Below are 16,396 nucleotides of genomic sequence, written 5' to 3' on the forward strand. Positions count from 1 at the left end.
TTGGTGGGTTTTATCTTTTGAGTATCTTATCTTTTGGGTAAGCATGCATATTTGTGATTCCCACTGTTCTTAAAACATTGAAAGTCATGGTGGTGGTGTTATACACAGGTAAGACAACATAATCATGCAAAAAAATTACTTTTTAGTTTGCTGTATTTCTAAAAAGTTATAAAATAATTTCAGTTCTCATTTTTTACGTTTATTAAGTTTCTTACATTCCGAGAACTTCAATTTATTGAAGAGTTTTCAAAAGTATTTAGAAGTGTGTATATGAAAACACGTTTGGACTGATGCCTGATCCCAATCTGTTTTTCAGGTCGTTGAACAGGGTATGTTTGTAAAGCACTGCAAAGTAGAAGTATATCTAACTGAATTAAAGCTTTGTGAAAATGGAAATATGAACAATGTTGTCACACGAAGATTTAGTAAAGCTGATACAATAGGTATGCAAACTGTTTTTCCAAATATGTGATTGTTACTTGTTTAAATAGTACTTGGTAGCAAGTTCTGAATAAATAGGTCTCTAGATGAAATGATAGATGGGTATTGTAACCATTAAAGAGGATGGGGCTAACTTTGGATTAAAATTTAAAGTGATAGTTTGGAATATTTAGGATTTTTAATACAATTTTATTAAAAATATTTAATTGTGCAGTTTTATCGAGGCATCTGTGTTAGCAGTAGAAGTTTGTGATTTTCAGGAAGTGTGATGTTTCTATTTATTTTATTGGCTTCTATAGTAGTTTTTCTTGGCTTTTGGTGTGTAAGAAGTACGTTTTTTTTTTTTCATGTGTTTCTGTTAATTTTCATTAGCCAAACCTCTTTAGTCGTATAATAAGAGGAGGGTATATTACAAAACACAAGAATTAATTGAATTTATAAATTAATGGCTAGAGGTGACCTACAAAGGCAGTATTCCTTGGGTTGTGCAGTGGCAGGCCGGGCACAATGTTTTACAGTAACTGAGTCCTTTAATTTACTTTTATTTGTAGTTACTGTGGCTGCTCTTTGAGTCATTGTTTGAAACCATATTTTAGTGACATTTGTCTCTGAAAGTAACAATCAGAATATATGCAAAGATATTACTGATCATATAAGCTCAATTTTTGGTGTATTTTTTATGTGTATGTGAGATAAGAGCCTTTCAATCAACTCTGTTTGTGCAGTTAGAGCTGTACTTTGTATCCTTGGCACTTTATGCCCAGCCATTTCTCTTTGTTTACATTCTTTGACAACGGCGGTGTTCTTTCAGATTTTGCTTCTCTTTACATTATTCATAGTGACTTACAATTGATATCTTTTAAGTCTTTGCAGATTTTGCTTGCTTTTAAAACACAATCATTTACTTTGTTTAAAATTTAATCTTTAAGTAATCATCTGCTTGTATTAGAATAAAAACTTTAAAATTATGAAACCTGTCCTTGAAACAAGGCTTTGGTGTTGTATGTTAATTGCCCTTCTCGAGATCTGGTTGAACTTGGGAAGTTGTACTTCGGTATTCTCTAAGTAAACTCAGAAAAAAAACAATTTAACATTATCCCTTCCTGAAGACTAAATACAAGCTAATTTGCAGCTATAGTGAGTTTAATTGTATCATTGGAATTATAGGTAATTTATTAATTTCTGATATTTTCTTTCTCCACTCAGAAGTAGGGCAGTTTGGAATGACTTTTACTGTTTTCTTAGCAGAGAGAGAATTACAATTACAAGAAATTTGTCATAAATTATAATGAGGAAGAGTCAGGATCACTGGCAACCCCTTTACTGACACTGGCCTTATTTGCTTTCATGACATATGAATGATACACTCTTGGAAGCCCCTTTCTAAAGCTGAAACTTCTTATGCAGAGTACTAAGCAGGACCATCCTATCTCTTCTTAGAAGAAGAGCTAGAAAGACTAAAATAACTTTTAAGAGTAAAAAAAATAACTGTTCTCTGAGTTTTTTCTGTTATCCATTAGTAAAATTGTGATTTGTCCTCCCCACTGCTGTCCTTACCCAAGTATATTTAAGGTAGTTCTGGAATTCATCAGATATATAGCAGAGGTGCTCATTAGATCAATAAATAATGTGCAAGAGGAATCTTGCAGAATCTTGATTATTTTTCAGCCTTCCTTGTATATGCCAGGAAGGGATGCATTTTCATTATGGTTGCAGAAGACTTGTACTACAAAACAGTCAATATCAGCCCCACTGAAGTGAGTGGACTTATAAGGTACTATGGTCTTTTCAATAAGTTTTAATTTTTCTGTTCACCATCACTGATTATATTATTCAGTGCCATCGAAAGATCAGTCTGACACCTTCCTTAATTCAGGTAAATAGAAAAAAAATGGAGCATCTTAAATATTGTAAGCATGATATGATATTTACCTACTGGTCTTCAAATGTGTGTTATTCCTGGAATACTTCTGTTTTTCCACGCAAATGGGAACTAAGCTAAGCTTTATGTCAGTAAGTTAGTACAAGATAGGAAAAAGTTATTACAAAGAACAGACTTAATAAAGACAGTTTTCTTGGGGTTCCAAGACAGGGTTCTTGGAACGCACATATCTAGTGCGTTCTTGGGACTCTCCTATAAAGAACTCTCACCTTGAAGGCAGTGCATATTAACTTGGAGACTGATGGCTAACTTTTGGGGCAGGAGTGAAGTGCTTTAATTCTTAAAGGAAAATGAGCTAGATGTAGTTCAGGCAGTATTTCAGTCTAGTTTTTGTTGTTGATCTTTCTAGGATCAGGGCTTCTGAGTGAAAATGAGTTAATGATCCATTCAGGAGTATTAAATATATCAAAGTATGATAAAGTCATCAGAAAACATATGTAGACATTTTCTGTCTCTATTCAAGAGTTTCACAAAATGACAGAAGGACTGTCTGTAGCCTCTGTTATGAATGAGTAGCATCAGGTTGTGTCTGCAGTGTCACAAAACAGTTCCAAAACTGAGCTGATAAGCTTTGTAGGAGATGAAACCAGTAGCTCTGCATCTTACGGACTTTTGCTAGTAAATTATCTTGACAAATGGCTTTGATTCATCTTTCCCTTTAATGTGCTGCACAATACAAGAATGCAAAACTTGCCACCCTTGAGGGACAGTTTGTTCTGAAATCTGTGACTAGCCTTTCCCTTCTTCAGGAAGCTGGGATTACTGTTTCATAGTACAGTTTAATATGTTACTACAGGTTCCTTTAGCCAGTACTTGCGGTAGCACTCATCTTTAGGGAAGCCAGGGTGTATTTGTATTAGCATTCACTGGACTTCTCCAGCATCTTGTCAAGAGTCTTCCAAAATAGTCAAGAGTCTTGCAAAATAGTACTTTAATCATGCAGCTGTTTTTTTTTTTTTTTTGCTTGGTTGATTGGTTGGGGGTTGTTTTTTGGTTTTTTTTTTGAGGAGCCATCTAATTTTTAACAATATAGGATATATCTTGTATGGGATCCATAACCTTTAACTCTCAATTTGAGCTGTCTGAAATTGTGGCTATATAGCTGAATGGAGTGAGAGGCATTTTTAAAGGGCAGTTCTTGCCATCTTTTTTAGATGTCATCATAGTACTATTCATAACATATATGGGGTGTGAATAGCACGACTGGATGAGAACCCTGTACGCAATATGCCTCAGACCATGCTTGTTTCAATGTAGAGTTTTCATTTATACTGGAACAGATACGTTCACTTTAGATCATAAGCAGGAACACCAGCTTTTCAGTGATTCTTGGGGGGGAAGAATTATAAAGTGTGCATTGCTTACATTCTGGAGGTATGTAAAAGAACCTTGGTTTCACAGTCTCAAAATTAGCATAATAGTCAAGTGCAACATGCTGTTCCCAGACTCCTGGAGATATTGTGTACTCATCTGATAGCGCTGATGTTTCCTGTCTCATAGCACTCCTGTTAGTGAAGCTGGAATATGTTAAAACTTAGTACTTGCAAAGACTATGAGCTGCAATACGCAAATAATTAGTTATGATATTAGAAAAATTATTTTGCATATTTGTTTAGTGAAAGCCATTGCTAAATCTGGTTTTTAGTTTCTTTTTAGAAGACTGTTGCTGACTAGCTTCATTCTTACATTCAGATGCAGTTACTTGAAATCATTGGCTCAGAATTGATTCAGACAGTACATGATTTTTTTAGTTGTTTTTTTTTAAGTCAATAAATCAAGTAACAGCCTGTTGCACTGTCGATGGCACCTGCCTTGTCTACATATCATCTCTCTTCAAGAAGCAGATGATCCAGTCTAACTCTTGGCTTCATACTAAAATGTGTGTTAAGTAGGATAGAAAGAAATTGCATATAATTGCCTACAGTATCTACAAATTTTATATTGGCCAGTTGTAATGCATTTCACAAGCCAATGGCTGGATTTTTATGAAGTGCTTTTCAAGCTTCAGGTCTCATTTTGACTTTTCATATTTAACATAGCAGAAGAGAAAATAATGGTCTTAAGTAAAAGGGAGCAAAGGGAATGCTGGAGGAGATGACACACTGGTGTTTTATCCTGAGATTTCAGGGGAGTATCTCTCAAAGAGCTTCCAGTGCTCATTTTTTGAATTGTGTCTTCAGTGATCATCAGGAATAAACAGTACATTTCTTGACTTCTTTTATTTTTTGTGTTAACTGCTGTGAGACTTGGCTGCCATGGGCCTTTGTGGGTATATCAGTTAAAGAAAAAACCCAAAACCTAAGATGGCTATGCTGTAGCACTGTACATATTAGATCAAATTAAAGAGCTCTTTAAAAAACTGTATTTTTGCAAGGAGAATGGAGTTGATTATGAACTTCTTACATGTCAGTTGTAGACAATAGTTATGCTACCTTAAAATTATGTAACACTTTTTTCTGTCAAGTAGTGTACAAGCTGGTAGACTTTTTTATGTTAAAACTTTCAGGAGCATAAAATCTTACATGGTTCTTTTAATGTAAATTTATGCACTCCAGTTTTACAAAGTAGTCATTCATTTCTGTAAGCATGTACATTAAACTTTGTGCATATAGATTTTGGTTAGTGCCAATTGCACTGGGATATGTGTAGCAGAAGAGTGAAAAAAACTAAGAACAGTTTGATTTAGAGAGACGAACCGAATGAATTTCACTCCCTGCACCTGGTTTTGCTGCCATTCTCACTTCTAACCATTTCCTACCCATCCACACTCCTGTGTTACCACACTCTGAGAAATTAGTAGGTGGGTACGTAGGTACCTTCTGTACCTGTTCTTAGCAACTTGTTGTCATTTGGTCTGCTTTGCTATGAGATTCAGGAGGGAATAAAATAATCCTGTGACTGTTTATATTTTAAAGGCAAGGGAGCTAGCAACTTCTTGCTTGAACTACAACGTGGTGTAGTTGCATGGCTGTTTGTACATTTTCATTAATATTTTATTTTAAATGTAAGAAAAAAGTAGGTGATTCTAATGCTTTATTTTTATTCGTCTTTACTCTGTTTGCGTAGTGAAATGCTAAACTTGTGTTCTTTCCCTTTCAAAACAGATACAATTGAAAAAGAGATAAGAAAAATCTTCAATATTCCAAGTGAAAAAGAGACCAGATTGTGGAACAAATACATGAGTAACACTTTTGAACCTTTGAATAAACCAGACAGTACCATACAGGATGCTGGCTTATACCAGGGACAGGTACAGTGCAATACTTTTTATATGTAGGTTTGGGTTTTCTTTATCATGAAAATGTAACCGTACCCAATGAAATTTCCTTCTTTTTAAATGAAAATTGCCTCCTATTAGACTGGTATGGGGTAGAGGATTTTATAAACAGATTCACCAAAATAGAAGTAGTCTTTGAGTGTATTTTTGTGATTAAAGATGAGTTTAACTCTCCTGGTGAATTAAAAATAAATAAATGTAATGCTTCTGACTTGGAATTTGGCAAAACCTGAAATAAGAAAAAAAAATACTCCTAAGATCTGGAATATGCTCCTAAAATTAAACCCAAAATTTGAAGGACTTTTTAGGTACTCTGGAAGAATAATGCCTTGTACTCAAATTTCACTGTCCAGATTTTAGAATTTAAGAAGAAGTGAAAAGTTTTCAGGTAGAACTATGGAGACAAAAAAGCCTGAAAGCCTGCTTTAGCCTGAGGCTGTATCATCACTTTTAAATCCCTTTCTGGGATATTTTCTTACAAGATACTTTTTCTACCTTTTCTGATTAATGTAAAGAACAAATACTGGATGTTAATGCTACAGAAATATAAGCATGAACTGCCTGAACAATTGCATCATTGGAATAACTTTTCAGATTCTTACTTCGATTCTTTAGTCTTCAAATAGAATTGGGTGTTTTTTCAACAGCTGTAGTTCATGCTGTCATGCTACAAACACGAATGCATGAAATTCATTGGTAGTAATTGTAGGCAAGATTGTATTAAAAGTATTTCATTTTGTGTTGAAATACTTGACTCTAACCTGCTTACAGCTGTATTTATGCTGTGCTTCTGTTTTCTTCTATGGCATTAAAGGTAAATAATCAGTGAACCAAAATAACAGCTTGAGCTATTGTGCCCTTTAACTTCATGCTGCATGCACTCAGGTGATTTTAACAATGCAGAGATCCTGCTAAAAAAGCCCCTATCTCCCATTTGTGTTAAAGATGTAACTTGCAAATTGCCTCTATCCCAGTGAAACATTAACCTTGAAGCAAGCATGGTCTAATATAGCTATAAAAAGATCTCTAGGTGACAGCTGTACTTTCAGAAAAACAAATATTGCTCAAAACCAGGTTTAACCATGGGTTCTGAAAATGCTACACGTGGTAGACTGTGTGTCAGTTGCACTTACTGACACACAAGTTTGTTATTTTACTTGCTGAGCCTCCTAATCTAGTAATAGTTATTCTGACTATTAAAGTCCATCTAACCTAGTAGTTGTTTTTCTACTGTGTAATTCTAAACTATGTGTGCAGTTGAGTAATTTAATGTTCTAAATTTACCAGATGGTTTCTGAAGTGAGCCTTTAGGGGTTCCATTGAACTTTTAAGTCTAAATCTTCCCTTTGTTTAGGAGTTTCTGAGAGCTGGTGGGGGGGAAATATGGCAGAGTGTGCCTTTACAGCAGCGTTCATGACCAAAGACAGCAGACTACTCTTTTCCAGAGAGAAAGCTAATTTTCAGTGTCATGTCTTAGTGTATTCAGACTGAAAATGTGCTTACATCTTCAAGTGGCAGCATGACTTCTGTGTAAGGTTTTGGGCATAAGCACCTATGTGAATGTGTGTCACTGTATGTGACTTGTAATGACACTTGTAATGTGTGTCATTACAAGTACAGTATGACAGTTAATTAGCATCTTGAAACATCAGTGTATAGTTATGCAGAATTAGTTGGATTGGAAATTTAGAGTTAGATTCTGTTTAAATACTGAGTTTAATTGCTATTTCAAATGATCTGGCTATGCTAGCTGTCAGTCCAGAAAGGCATGAGCTCTTTGTAGGTCCTGTGTCATAGCTGCCAGCATAGGGCAGATATCTCAAATACCCAAAGGCGTTTCAAATGGCAGTTGATGCCTGTGTTTAGGACTGCATGTTCCGTACTCCCTTTTGTGCCAGTAACAACTTGACCAAAGTTCATTTCATTAGCCAATTGTCCTATAGGAAAATTAATATTAGATGAATATTTCTTCAGAAAATACAGGAGTAACCAGACAGGTATGACTTTAAGGCTATCAAGGCAGAAAGCAGTTTCATTTGATTGTCGGGTTTTTTTTTTCCTACTGACCTGTATTGTGTGTGATGCAGAATTCCTTCAGGAATATCCCTTCCTTAACAGAGCTGTTGTATAAACATGGGATTTCTATATATTCATAGATGCTGCTTAGACATTGCAGGTTATCTTCTGACCTCTTGGAGAGGTAAGGTCTTGACATATCCATAGATTCCAGAGGCATAGAGGTATTAAGTGGCTTGCTCAAAGTTGCACAAATTCAGATGTGAAGAGACAAAAGTGAATAGAGGAAGAGGAAGTGTAATTGAATATTCTCGAACCTCGGGGAATAGTAACTTAAGCATCAATCTTTTCTGTCTCAGTCACATGTCAAGAAATCCATTGAAAAGACTGGAACAGAAAGTAATCTCCTGATATTTCAGTTTTCTTATTATACTTTTTGTGGTAGGTACTGGTAATAGAACAGAAGAATGAGGATGGATCATGGCCAAGAGGTCCTTCAACTCCCAAGTAAGTTGAGAATTTAAGTCATAAAGTTACTCACTATAGCTTAACTATTTTCGTAACTGTTTTTAAAAGTGGCATTTTTAAAGTTGACCTTCAGATGTTTTAGCTGAAAACATAATGAGTAGTGTATTTGTTGTAAGTGATGCATACTGTAAAATATGACATGATGAGCTCCTGCATATACATTGCTTAATTCTCTTGATTTCAGCCAGTGATATACGTTATTCTGCTCAAAAATAGAGTAAAAGTTCATAGTAGAAAACTGTAAAACTTATTTATATTTCTTTAAAATTAATGCAGGTGTATATATTTAGGATTTTTCTGCTGTGTGAATGTTCTCATGGGTAGCTTGTCCTTTTATCTTCAGAGCACAATATTTACATATAAATATTATTTAAATTGCAGTGTACATTACCAGCATGTTGCTTTTGTTCTTTGTTGGGCTGTCATCAGTTAACACAGTACAATGTGGTTTTTTTCTTTTCTGTTCTGCCTCCTGCCATTATCAGTAATACCTTGGTATGGCAAGTGGGTAGAAAGACTTGAGTGTGGTTTCTCCAAGGCTTTTTTAATGTTGTTTCCAGGACCTGCATTATGTTCTATTGGTTTTCAATAATAGTTGGGACTTGTTACTAGAAAACTGACATGATCTCAGCCCAAATAGTTAACTGTGTTTTTTTTCCCTTTGTTGGCTGGTTCTTGAGCATATTTTTCACTAAAGGTTCTTTTAAGTTCTGTATTCCTTTTTATATTTTGCATTCATGTAATTAAGGTTCATAATGGTTTTCAAGCATTTTTGTAGTATTACTGCTTATCATTTGAAGGACAGATTCTTTATCCTTGGTGGTTTATCTCAATCACTTTTATTAGAAACACTAGCTTCTATTAAGTTGCTTAATGAAGTCTGAGTTCAATTTTAGCTCAGTATGAACAGTATAATCTTGCTTAGCAAGACGTTATGAAACAAAAAATTGGGAATGTAGAACAGCAGAAAGAATGGGATACAAAATACCTGTAGTTTCATCTCAGACCTTAAAAAGCACCTAGCAGAAATGTAAACTTGGAGTCAAATTTTAGATGTAGAGTTTGAAGGTTAAAGGAATTTAGATAGTTGAATGTCATGGATTTTTTTGGAGGTTTTGGTAGGAAGATATTCTTGGTGATGTGATACCTGCTTTTATTCTGCCAAATTTCCAGTTAGAATGGTAGGCAATCAGAAGCAGTATATAAATTAAAGAATGTCTCCTGGAAGACTTCTGATCTAGGGACAAGTAAAATGGTAATTGGAAATACTGGTGTCAGAGGAGTCTGTAAGTAAAGCAGAAAATGAGGATGTATAGTTTTAGTGTGAAGCTGGGGTATGCTTGTGAGTTTTGGCAGCTGTCAGAAAGTTTGACTGAAGTTTGGTATTCAAATGCATTATAGTATTGGAGGGTTTGCAAAGTTCAGTGGATTCAAATAGAAACTATCAACACACAGTAATGGTGGTTTTTACATCTGTTTAAAACTATGAAAAAATCTAATAAATATTTAAAAGGGTAGAAATATTAAACACTTGCTTTTGAGTCTTCTGTGTGAGATGCATTCGTTTGTCATCACAAATAGTGTACATACAGATACCTTCCTACAGTCCTGTCACTGGTCACACCCTTGTCTCGCACTACATTCTGCTGAGGCTACTTTTTTGTAGTGCTTGTTTTAGAAAAATTGTAAACGTAAATTCCGAGTCCAGGGAATAAAATGCCATATTTAGAAAATTAAAATATGGAACATTGGAAAGGATGAAAGGTATATAATGCTTGAAAAGGGCAGGATAATTTCAGAAAGCTTAGCGTTTCACAGAATCACAAAATAGTTGAGGTTGGAAGGCACCTCTGGAGATTGTCTAGTCCAATCCCTTGCTCAAAGAAGGGTCAGCTAGGGCACGTTCCTTGGGTCTTTGTCCAGTTAGGTAATGCCCATCTCCAAGGATGGAGGCTCCACAGCCTCCCTGGAAAACCTGTTCCACTGTTTGATAACCCCCACTGTAAAATAAATTTTTTTGTAGTTAACTAGAATTGCCTGTGCTTCAGTCTGTGCCCATTGGCTCTTCTCCTTACAGCAGGTACCACTGAGAAGGAGCTTGCTCCATTTTCTTTGTTCCCTCCCACTGGGTATTTATAGAGGTTGCTGCGTTCACTCTGGAGCCTTCTCTTCTCCAGGCAGAACAGCCTCAGCTCTCTGAGCCTCTCCATAGGTCAGATGCTGTCAGATTTGAGGCCACGTTCCTGGCCTCTCACTGGACTTACTCCAGTATGTCCCTGTCTCTCTGGTACTGGGGAGCCAGAACTAAGCACAGCATTCCAGGGGTGTCTCACCAGTGCAGAGTGGAGGGGAATGATCGCTCCCCTTGACCTGCTGGCAATACTCTGCTCAGTGCAGCCCGGTGCTTCTCTGTCAAGTTGCTTTCCATCTGGTCACTGACCTCTATACCCAGGTGCATAGTGGTGCCTGGGGTTCTTCCCTGGGTGCAGGCCTTTGCATTTCCTTTAACTGAACTTCATGAGCTTCCTGTATTACTGTCTTTTCAGGGTTTATTATCCTTGTTTTGGTCTTTGTTTTAAGTGATGGGGGGGGGGGAGGGTTCTGGCAGTGTTACGAAGTTTTCCCACAAGTATTGAAATGTATTGAAAACTGTAAGAGCTGTGGATGAATTCTGTTCTTCCCTATGCACAGGATTTAATGATATAAACAGCCTTAAGCAAGCAGAAAGGCTGCGCACCTCGAGTAGGAGGATACCTTCTCTAAGAAACAAATGAAGTTATTGTTAGGTTTTTGTCAAAACCAGACCTTTATGTATCTTACTCTGATTTCTTTCCATTTGTTATGGAATTGAGTTCTTAAATTTGAAACTGTATTGCATTTGAATTAGGTTTAAATATAAAAGCTTCAAATTTGTTTTGCAAAGTTCAGTCTCAGTTCAAAATGACTCAGTTCAAATACCTTCTAAAATAATTACATGTATGAATGTGCATAACTTTTGTCTCAGATTGAAGTAGACTTAAAACTGGCTTCAATTTTATACCTCTCTTGTGGACGAAATTTGTGTATTTTACTTCTTTGAAAGTAGTGTTCAAAGAAGAGAATTCAAATTGATAAAGGAAAACTACAGGAAATCTTTATGAATGTTGGTTGGAATATATTTTCTTCACATGACATCTTTTCTTTTGGAAAAGGTTTATTAATAGAGCATTGAAAATAAATGTGAAAATATACTTGGGAAAATTCCCTGTGTAAAAATATTGATCTCCTTGAAGAGTTTAGCTCTTGGAAGGTGCTTAAAAAAATCCTGAGCATGCAGAATTCTTCTCTTAATATGGTGATACTTGTTTCAAAGCTTGCCATTGACAGCAGGAGCTTTATGTAAACAACTTGGAGTTGTGTAGGGCCTACAAAAACATGAAGGTACATAAATTCCTTTCAGTATTAAGAGCTGTTTCCATGCTTATCTGTAAGATTTGATCAGAAAAAGAAAAAGGCACATCAAGATAGTTGTGTATTGACTTTCAGAGGGCCTATGTGATTAAAATAATCAGTATTCTTATATTTAAAAATAGTCTGAAACAGTGGGGGTGAGCGATAATGATGTTACTTTAGGCAAAAAGTAATAATTTTTTAAAGGTTACTTAGTATTGTGCATAATATCCTGGAGGGGCTTTTAACTATCAGTATTAGTAAGACAACTTTATTTAAATGGCTTCATGCTGCTAGTAGCAAGTAACCTTGAATTATGTATCGTAATAGTTTTTGTATCTCATCTCAACATCCATTTAGGTTTAAATGAAAGATTATTAAAATTTCCATAAACTGAAAACATTTTTTTTTAGAGCAGTGGCCTGTGATTTTTTCTTTTTTGTTGTTGTTGTTGTTTATTTGTTTGCTTCTTAATAGCTCTATTTCTTCAACATGATAGAAAATTTCAAAGTATTGTGAAGCATTTCAAGGTTTAAAAGACAGATTCTGAGGGCTGCATGTCCTGGGTGTTTTTAGTTCTGTGCCCACTTCTTAAAAAAATACTTCTTTTCCATGCTTGTTTATGTGCATTGTTCATTTGTTGGCTTTCTTTCATAGTTTTTAATATCTCAGCCTTTTTATCTAATTTATCATTTTCATATTTTTAAAGGTCCCCAGGTGCATCCAATTTTTCAACTTTACCAAAGATCTCTCCATCTCTATCAAATAATTATAACAACATGAACAACAGAAAGTAAGCAATATACCTTAAAACATTATTTAATTTAATTGCCCCAGTGTGACATAAACAAATTTTGATGCTTTGTAACTCCTAGCTTAAGGATTTCTATTTGTTTTGCAATATTTGGATGGTGAATGGTTACTGGTCACTATCTCATAGTGTAGGTATTGTTAAAGCATGATACCAGGAAATGAAACGCAGTTAAAGATACTTGATAGCTCTTAGTGCTCGGTAGTGTAGACTCTAAAAAGAATATTGAGCATTGTAAGAAAATACATAAGATTTCATTTAGAGTTTATCATGCTAAAAATACAGTGTTATTAACCTGCCTGAATTTAGATGGACTGCTTACATTTCTGGTGGTCAGATGCTGCTAGGATATTATAGCAGCATATGTGATATCACACATTGATTTGAGGCTGCTAAAACTGAAATATTTTAGCTCTAATGGTTTAGTGACTATAGCCATTGATTAATTACCAGCAACTCAACTTCTGTCTTAATGCCAGCAGTTTTGAAAGGGATCAGGCTGATAGGTGTGCTTGAATGTTACAATAATCAGAGGTTTAGTTGAACAGACTTCTCACTTTTAATGGTTTTCTCCCTTATATTCCAAGTCAGACGTTTAATAGAGAAGAGTTTTCATATTCTAGTGGCCAACTTTGTGTGTAATTTTTTTATTGTACACTACTGTAAAAAAAGTTTGTGAATATAGAAAAACATGAAATTATTTCACTTTAACAGATAATGGAGCATCTTTCAAATGCTTGAAATTAGAGAGCCGTCATCTTTAATGCAAGCTGAGGGAAATCAAAGAGGCATATTCTTACAATTCGTTGAAATTTAAAATATTTTTCCAAACATGCATTTTGTGATCAAACATGAAGATGTTAAACATTAAAAAGGTGACATAAATATTAAGTATCTTATGCAATATCTTCCAGTTAAATGCTGCATTTATCAGAAATTATTTTTCCTAAGGGGTGAAGTGTCACTTGTGCTTCTACTGATTGTGAGTAGCCCCAACTCTCACTGTTGAACAGTTGAAATCCATGTATTTAACTGCAGTCTATTGTACTCTGTCAATGTGTAGTAAATAAAATGTATATTGTATCTATGATTGTATCTATGATATGAAGAATTATTTGACTGGAGCTTAGCCTCCAGCTGAAAACTAATGTCTCCTTCCCCCATTGCTTATGCAAAAGAGAGTTGTAGTGCCAGAAACATGGCTTAACAGTTATTTTTTCCTATGGAACCACTGTTGTAAATTAAGCCAGCAAGGCTTTTTTCTTTTTTTTTTTCCTTCTTTTTTTTTTCTTTTTTTTTTCTTCTTTTTTTTCTTCTTTTTTTTTTTTTCTTTCCTTAGTGTTAGCTTCTCTTTAGTGCTGCTGTCATTATTTTTAGGAAACACTTAGGAAACCTGTTGCCAGCTCTTGCAGCTTTTAAAGACAGCTTCTTCACTTGCTTTAGCTCATTTATACTTCTTCATTTATTTTGGAGCCAAATAGGAGCTTTTATAATGTAAGGTTTGGTTTTGTTTGTTTGGTCTGAGGTTGGTTTTGTTTGCTTTTTTAATTTGAGGGTTTTCAGCAGAAATACATGTTAAAAAGCAAGTGATACAAAATTCATATGCGATAAGAAATTGGTCCTTTAAAGTGCCTTAATTGTAACGTAAGGATTTGTAAATGAAAGACTAGGCACATGTTATCTGTAGTGTTATGAAATACCATCCTTTTTCCTCTTGTAACTGAAACCACTGTATATCTGGGTGTTACGTAAGGCAGATATTCGGTGAAGTACATGGTTTTCCTTACAGTGTAATTATGCAATTATGATGAGTTTAAAATAATTATTAAAATCACTAATTCATAATTCACTCCAATATATAATAAGGAAGAATCTTGAGCAGTGCTTCTGTCAGAATACAAGTTCAGGATGAAGTACTTCAGTGATGGAAAAGTCATATCCATTAATATACCATGTACTTAAAGTACGTACTGATGCGTTAAGAATTTTTGGCTTCAAAAGCTAAGTGGAAAGATTTATCTCTGTATTTAATTGTATTATATCACTCTGGGTTAAGGTCAGGCTTCTTTTCATTACTTTCTTAATAAGCTACTTAATGACAGCTTTGCTTAGAATTTATTTTCATGTTTCTGCCTTACTTTCTCTCACATTCCACACCATCTTCAGTATAATAGCGAAATTGCACATTTGTTGCTTTCCAAGATCCATTGGCACCTCCATATGGACATGAGATGCTGTGACTCTAGAAGAAATACCAACTTTTTTTTTTGAAGATAATTTTAGCTGACAAAATTGATCTGTAAGGCAGAAAAAGGCAAACACCAAGTTGTGTAGTAGTAGTCATACATGTTAGTTTTTGCAAGCCTTGTTTTGCAATTATTAGAGCTTGGATATAGAGTACAAATTTTGTTAAAACTCTTTAAAGTATCATGTTTCTTTATATGGTGCACATTTATTTAATCCTTGTATAATTCAGAAAGTATTCTGAGTAATAGTAAACCTCAGATTGGTAAATACTTAATTGTGTGTTGAGCTAGTTATACGTTAGATAATAGAAACAGCTTGTGCAAATTTTATCAGATCCAAAGCCTTCATTTCTGTAAATGTGAATTTCCATTTGGAATAAAGGATTCAAAGTAATTGGTCTTTGACACTCTTTTGCCTTTACAGGTGATCTTGTTGAAAGAATAGCATAGGAGGGTTAGCATAATATGTGTTAGTGGATTCAGAGGAGCAGGGAGAGACATGCATCATTTAGGTCTTACTGGAATTTCTGGTTATTGCTGTTATAAAGGAGTACATTTCATACCACGTGGTATTTTTTAAATTATGTGGGGAGGGGATTAAAAGCAGTTGAACAGGGGTTTTGCTTGGGAAGTAAGTGAAAAGTTGCTTTGTGTTCTTCATTTGTAACCATTGTTTCAGGCTCCTAAAATGACTTGCTTCATCATTCAGTGGTGTCAGCTTTTCAGAAGGACAGCTGGCAGCTCTGTTCACATGCGTGGTATTTTTCAATATGCTTATTTCAAGAAGTATAAATGTTAATTACGTCACCTGTAGAAACAGTTTCTTTGTGTTGCACCAGACACGTAGGCAAATTTTACAAGGAAGGTGGTTCTTAACTTTATTTAAACAGATTATATTATCTTTTGCTCTTAGGCAATTATCACGAACCATAACAAAGACAGTAGTCTGTATAATGACATGGGTCTCTCCTGCTGCTTCAGGCATCTCTAAAAATTGATGTAACCCATTTATGGGTTTGTTAAAACGTCTGGTCACAAAAACACATTGGCCGTGCATTAAAGTCATTGAAATATTACAGAGCTCAGTAAGTGTTCCAAACTTTTAATTCTCTGGATTCATTCTTGCAGTTCAAATTCCTTTTGCATCACCTGTTGTTGGTATATGGAATTCCCCTGTCAAACTGTGTCCTTTCTAAAGCTACTGATGCTTTTCCAAACTTCTCTGTTCCAAATCCACATTTCCCAGAACTCCTAACTACACAGTGAGTGCTCTGGGTTCATCAACATCTGAGAGCTGCCTTGAGGTTTAAAGGCAGGGTACAGGCAATACATACAAGTAATTTCAAATATGGCAAATGCAGCTCAAAATTTATAGATCTATGAATAATAAAATGTCATTAGGAAATACTACTTCAGGAACTCTCAAGTGTTCTAAAGACAGTTTATTTTTTTCAAGTTTTGCCATATTTCTCGAGCATCAATTTCTTCTATGAGCCATTAGTGTTTTCTTTCTGTTGTTGCCTTTACTTAAACACCCCATTCTGATACCACCCCTCTGCTTTTCCTTCCTTAACCTGTAGCAACTTTCTGGAGGTGTTGCAGGAAAAGCAGATGGAGGTTGGGGACACGTTATCACAAATTATTTTTTCTTTGGCATTTCTGTTTGAATTAAGTTCATGAAGACTTGCGTTGCGTCTTTACTTGCT

At 35.1% G+C, this 16,396-nt stretch overlaps 1 protein-coding gene across 11 annotated transcripts in view; it reads left to right on the top strand.

Moving 5' to 3' along the window:
• The window catches only part of USP15 (ubiquitin specific peptidase 15), a 59,734-nt gene that overhangs the window by 21,992 nt on the left and 21,346 nt on the right, over nt 1-16,396 (top strand). For 2 of the 11 annotated variants that reach the window (XR_009745962.1, XM_061467823.1), the window contains exons 4-7: nt 317-443; nt 5,488-5,633; nt 8,122-8,183; nt 12,343-12,426. Coding sequence is in view for 4 of the 11 variants with exons in the window: in XM_061467823.1 (XP_061323807.1) it covers nt 317-443; nt 5,488-5,633; nt 8,122-8,183; nt 12,343-12,426 (419 nt within the window). In the remaining 7 variants the exon portion in view is untranslated. Of the gene's footprint in view, nt 1-316; nt 444-5,487; nt 5,634-7,778; nt 7,861-8,121; nt 8,184-12,342; nt 12,430-13,158; nt 13,320-13,358; nt 13,427-16,396 lie in introns of those variants that run through there. The other 9 variants (XR_009745965.1, XR_009745964.1, XR_009745966.1 and 6 more) reach the window with 9 other exon arrangements.

Source organism: Pezoporus flaviventris, unplaced genomic scaffold, assembly GCF_033815535.1.
Source record: "Pezoporus flaviventris isolate CSIRO_AGI_PZ_B2104156 unplaced genomic scaffold, CSIRO_AGI_Pfla_v1 ptg000045l, whole genome shotgun sequence".
NCBI classification, from domain to species: Eukaryota; Metazoa; Chordata; class Aves; order Psittaciformes; family Psittacidae; genus Pezoporus; species Pezoporus flaviventris.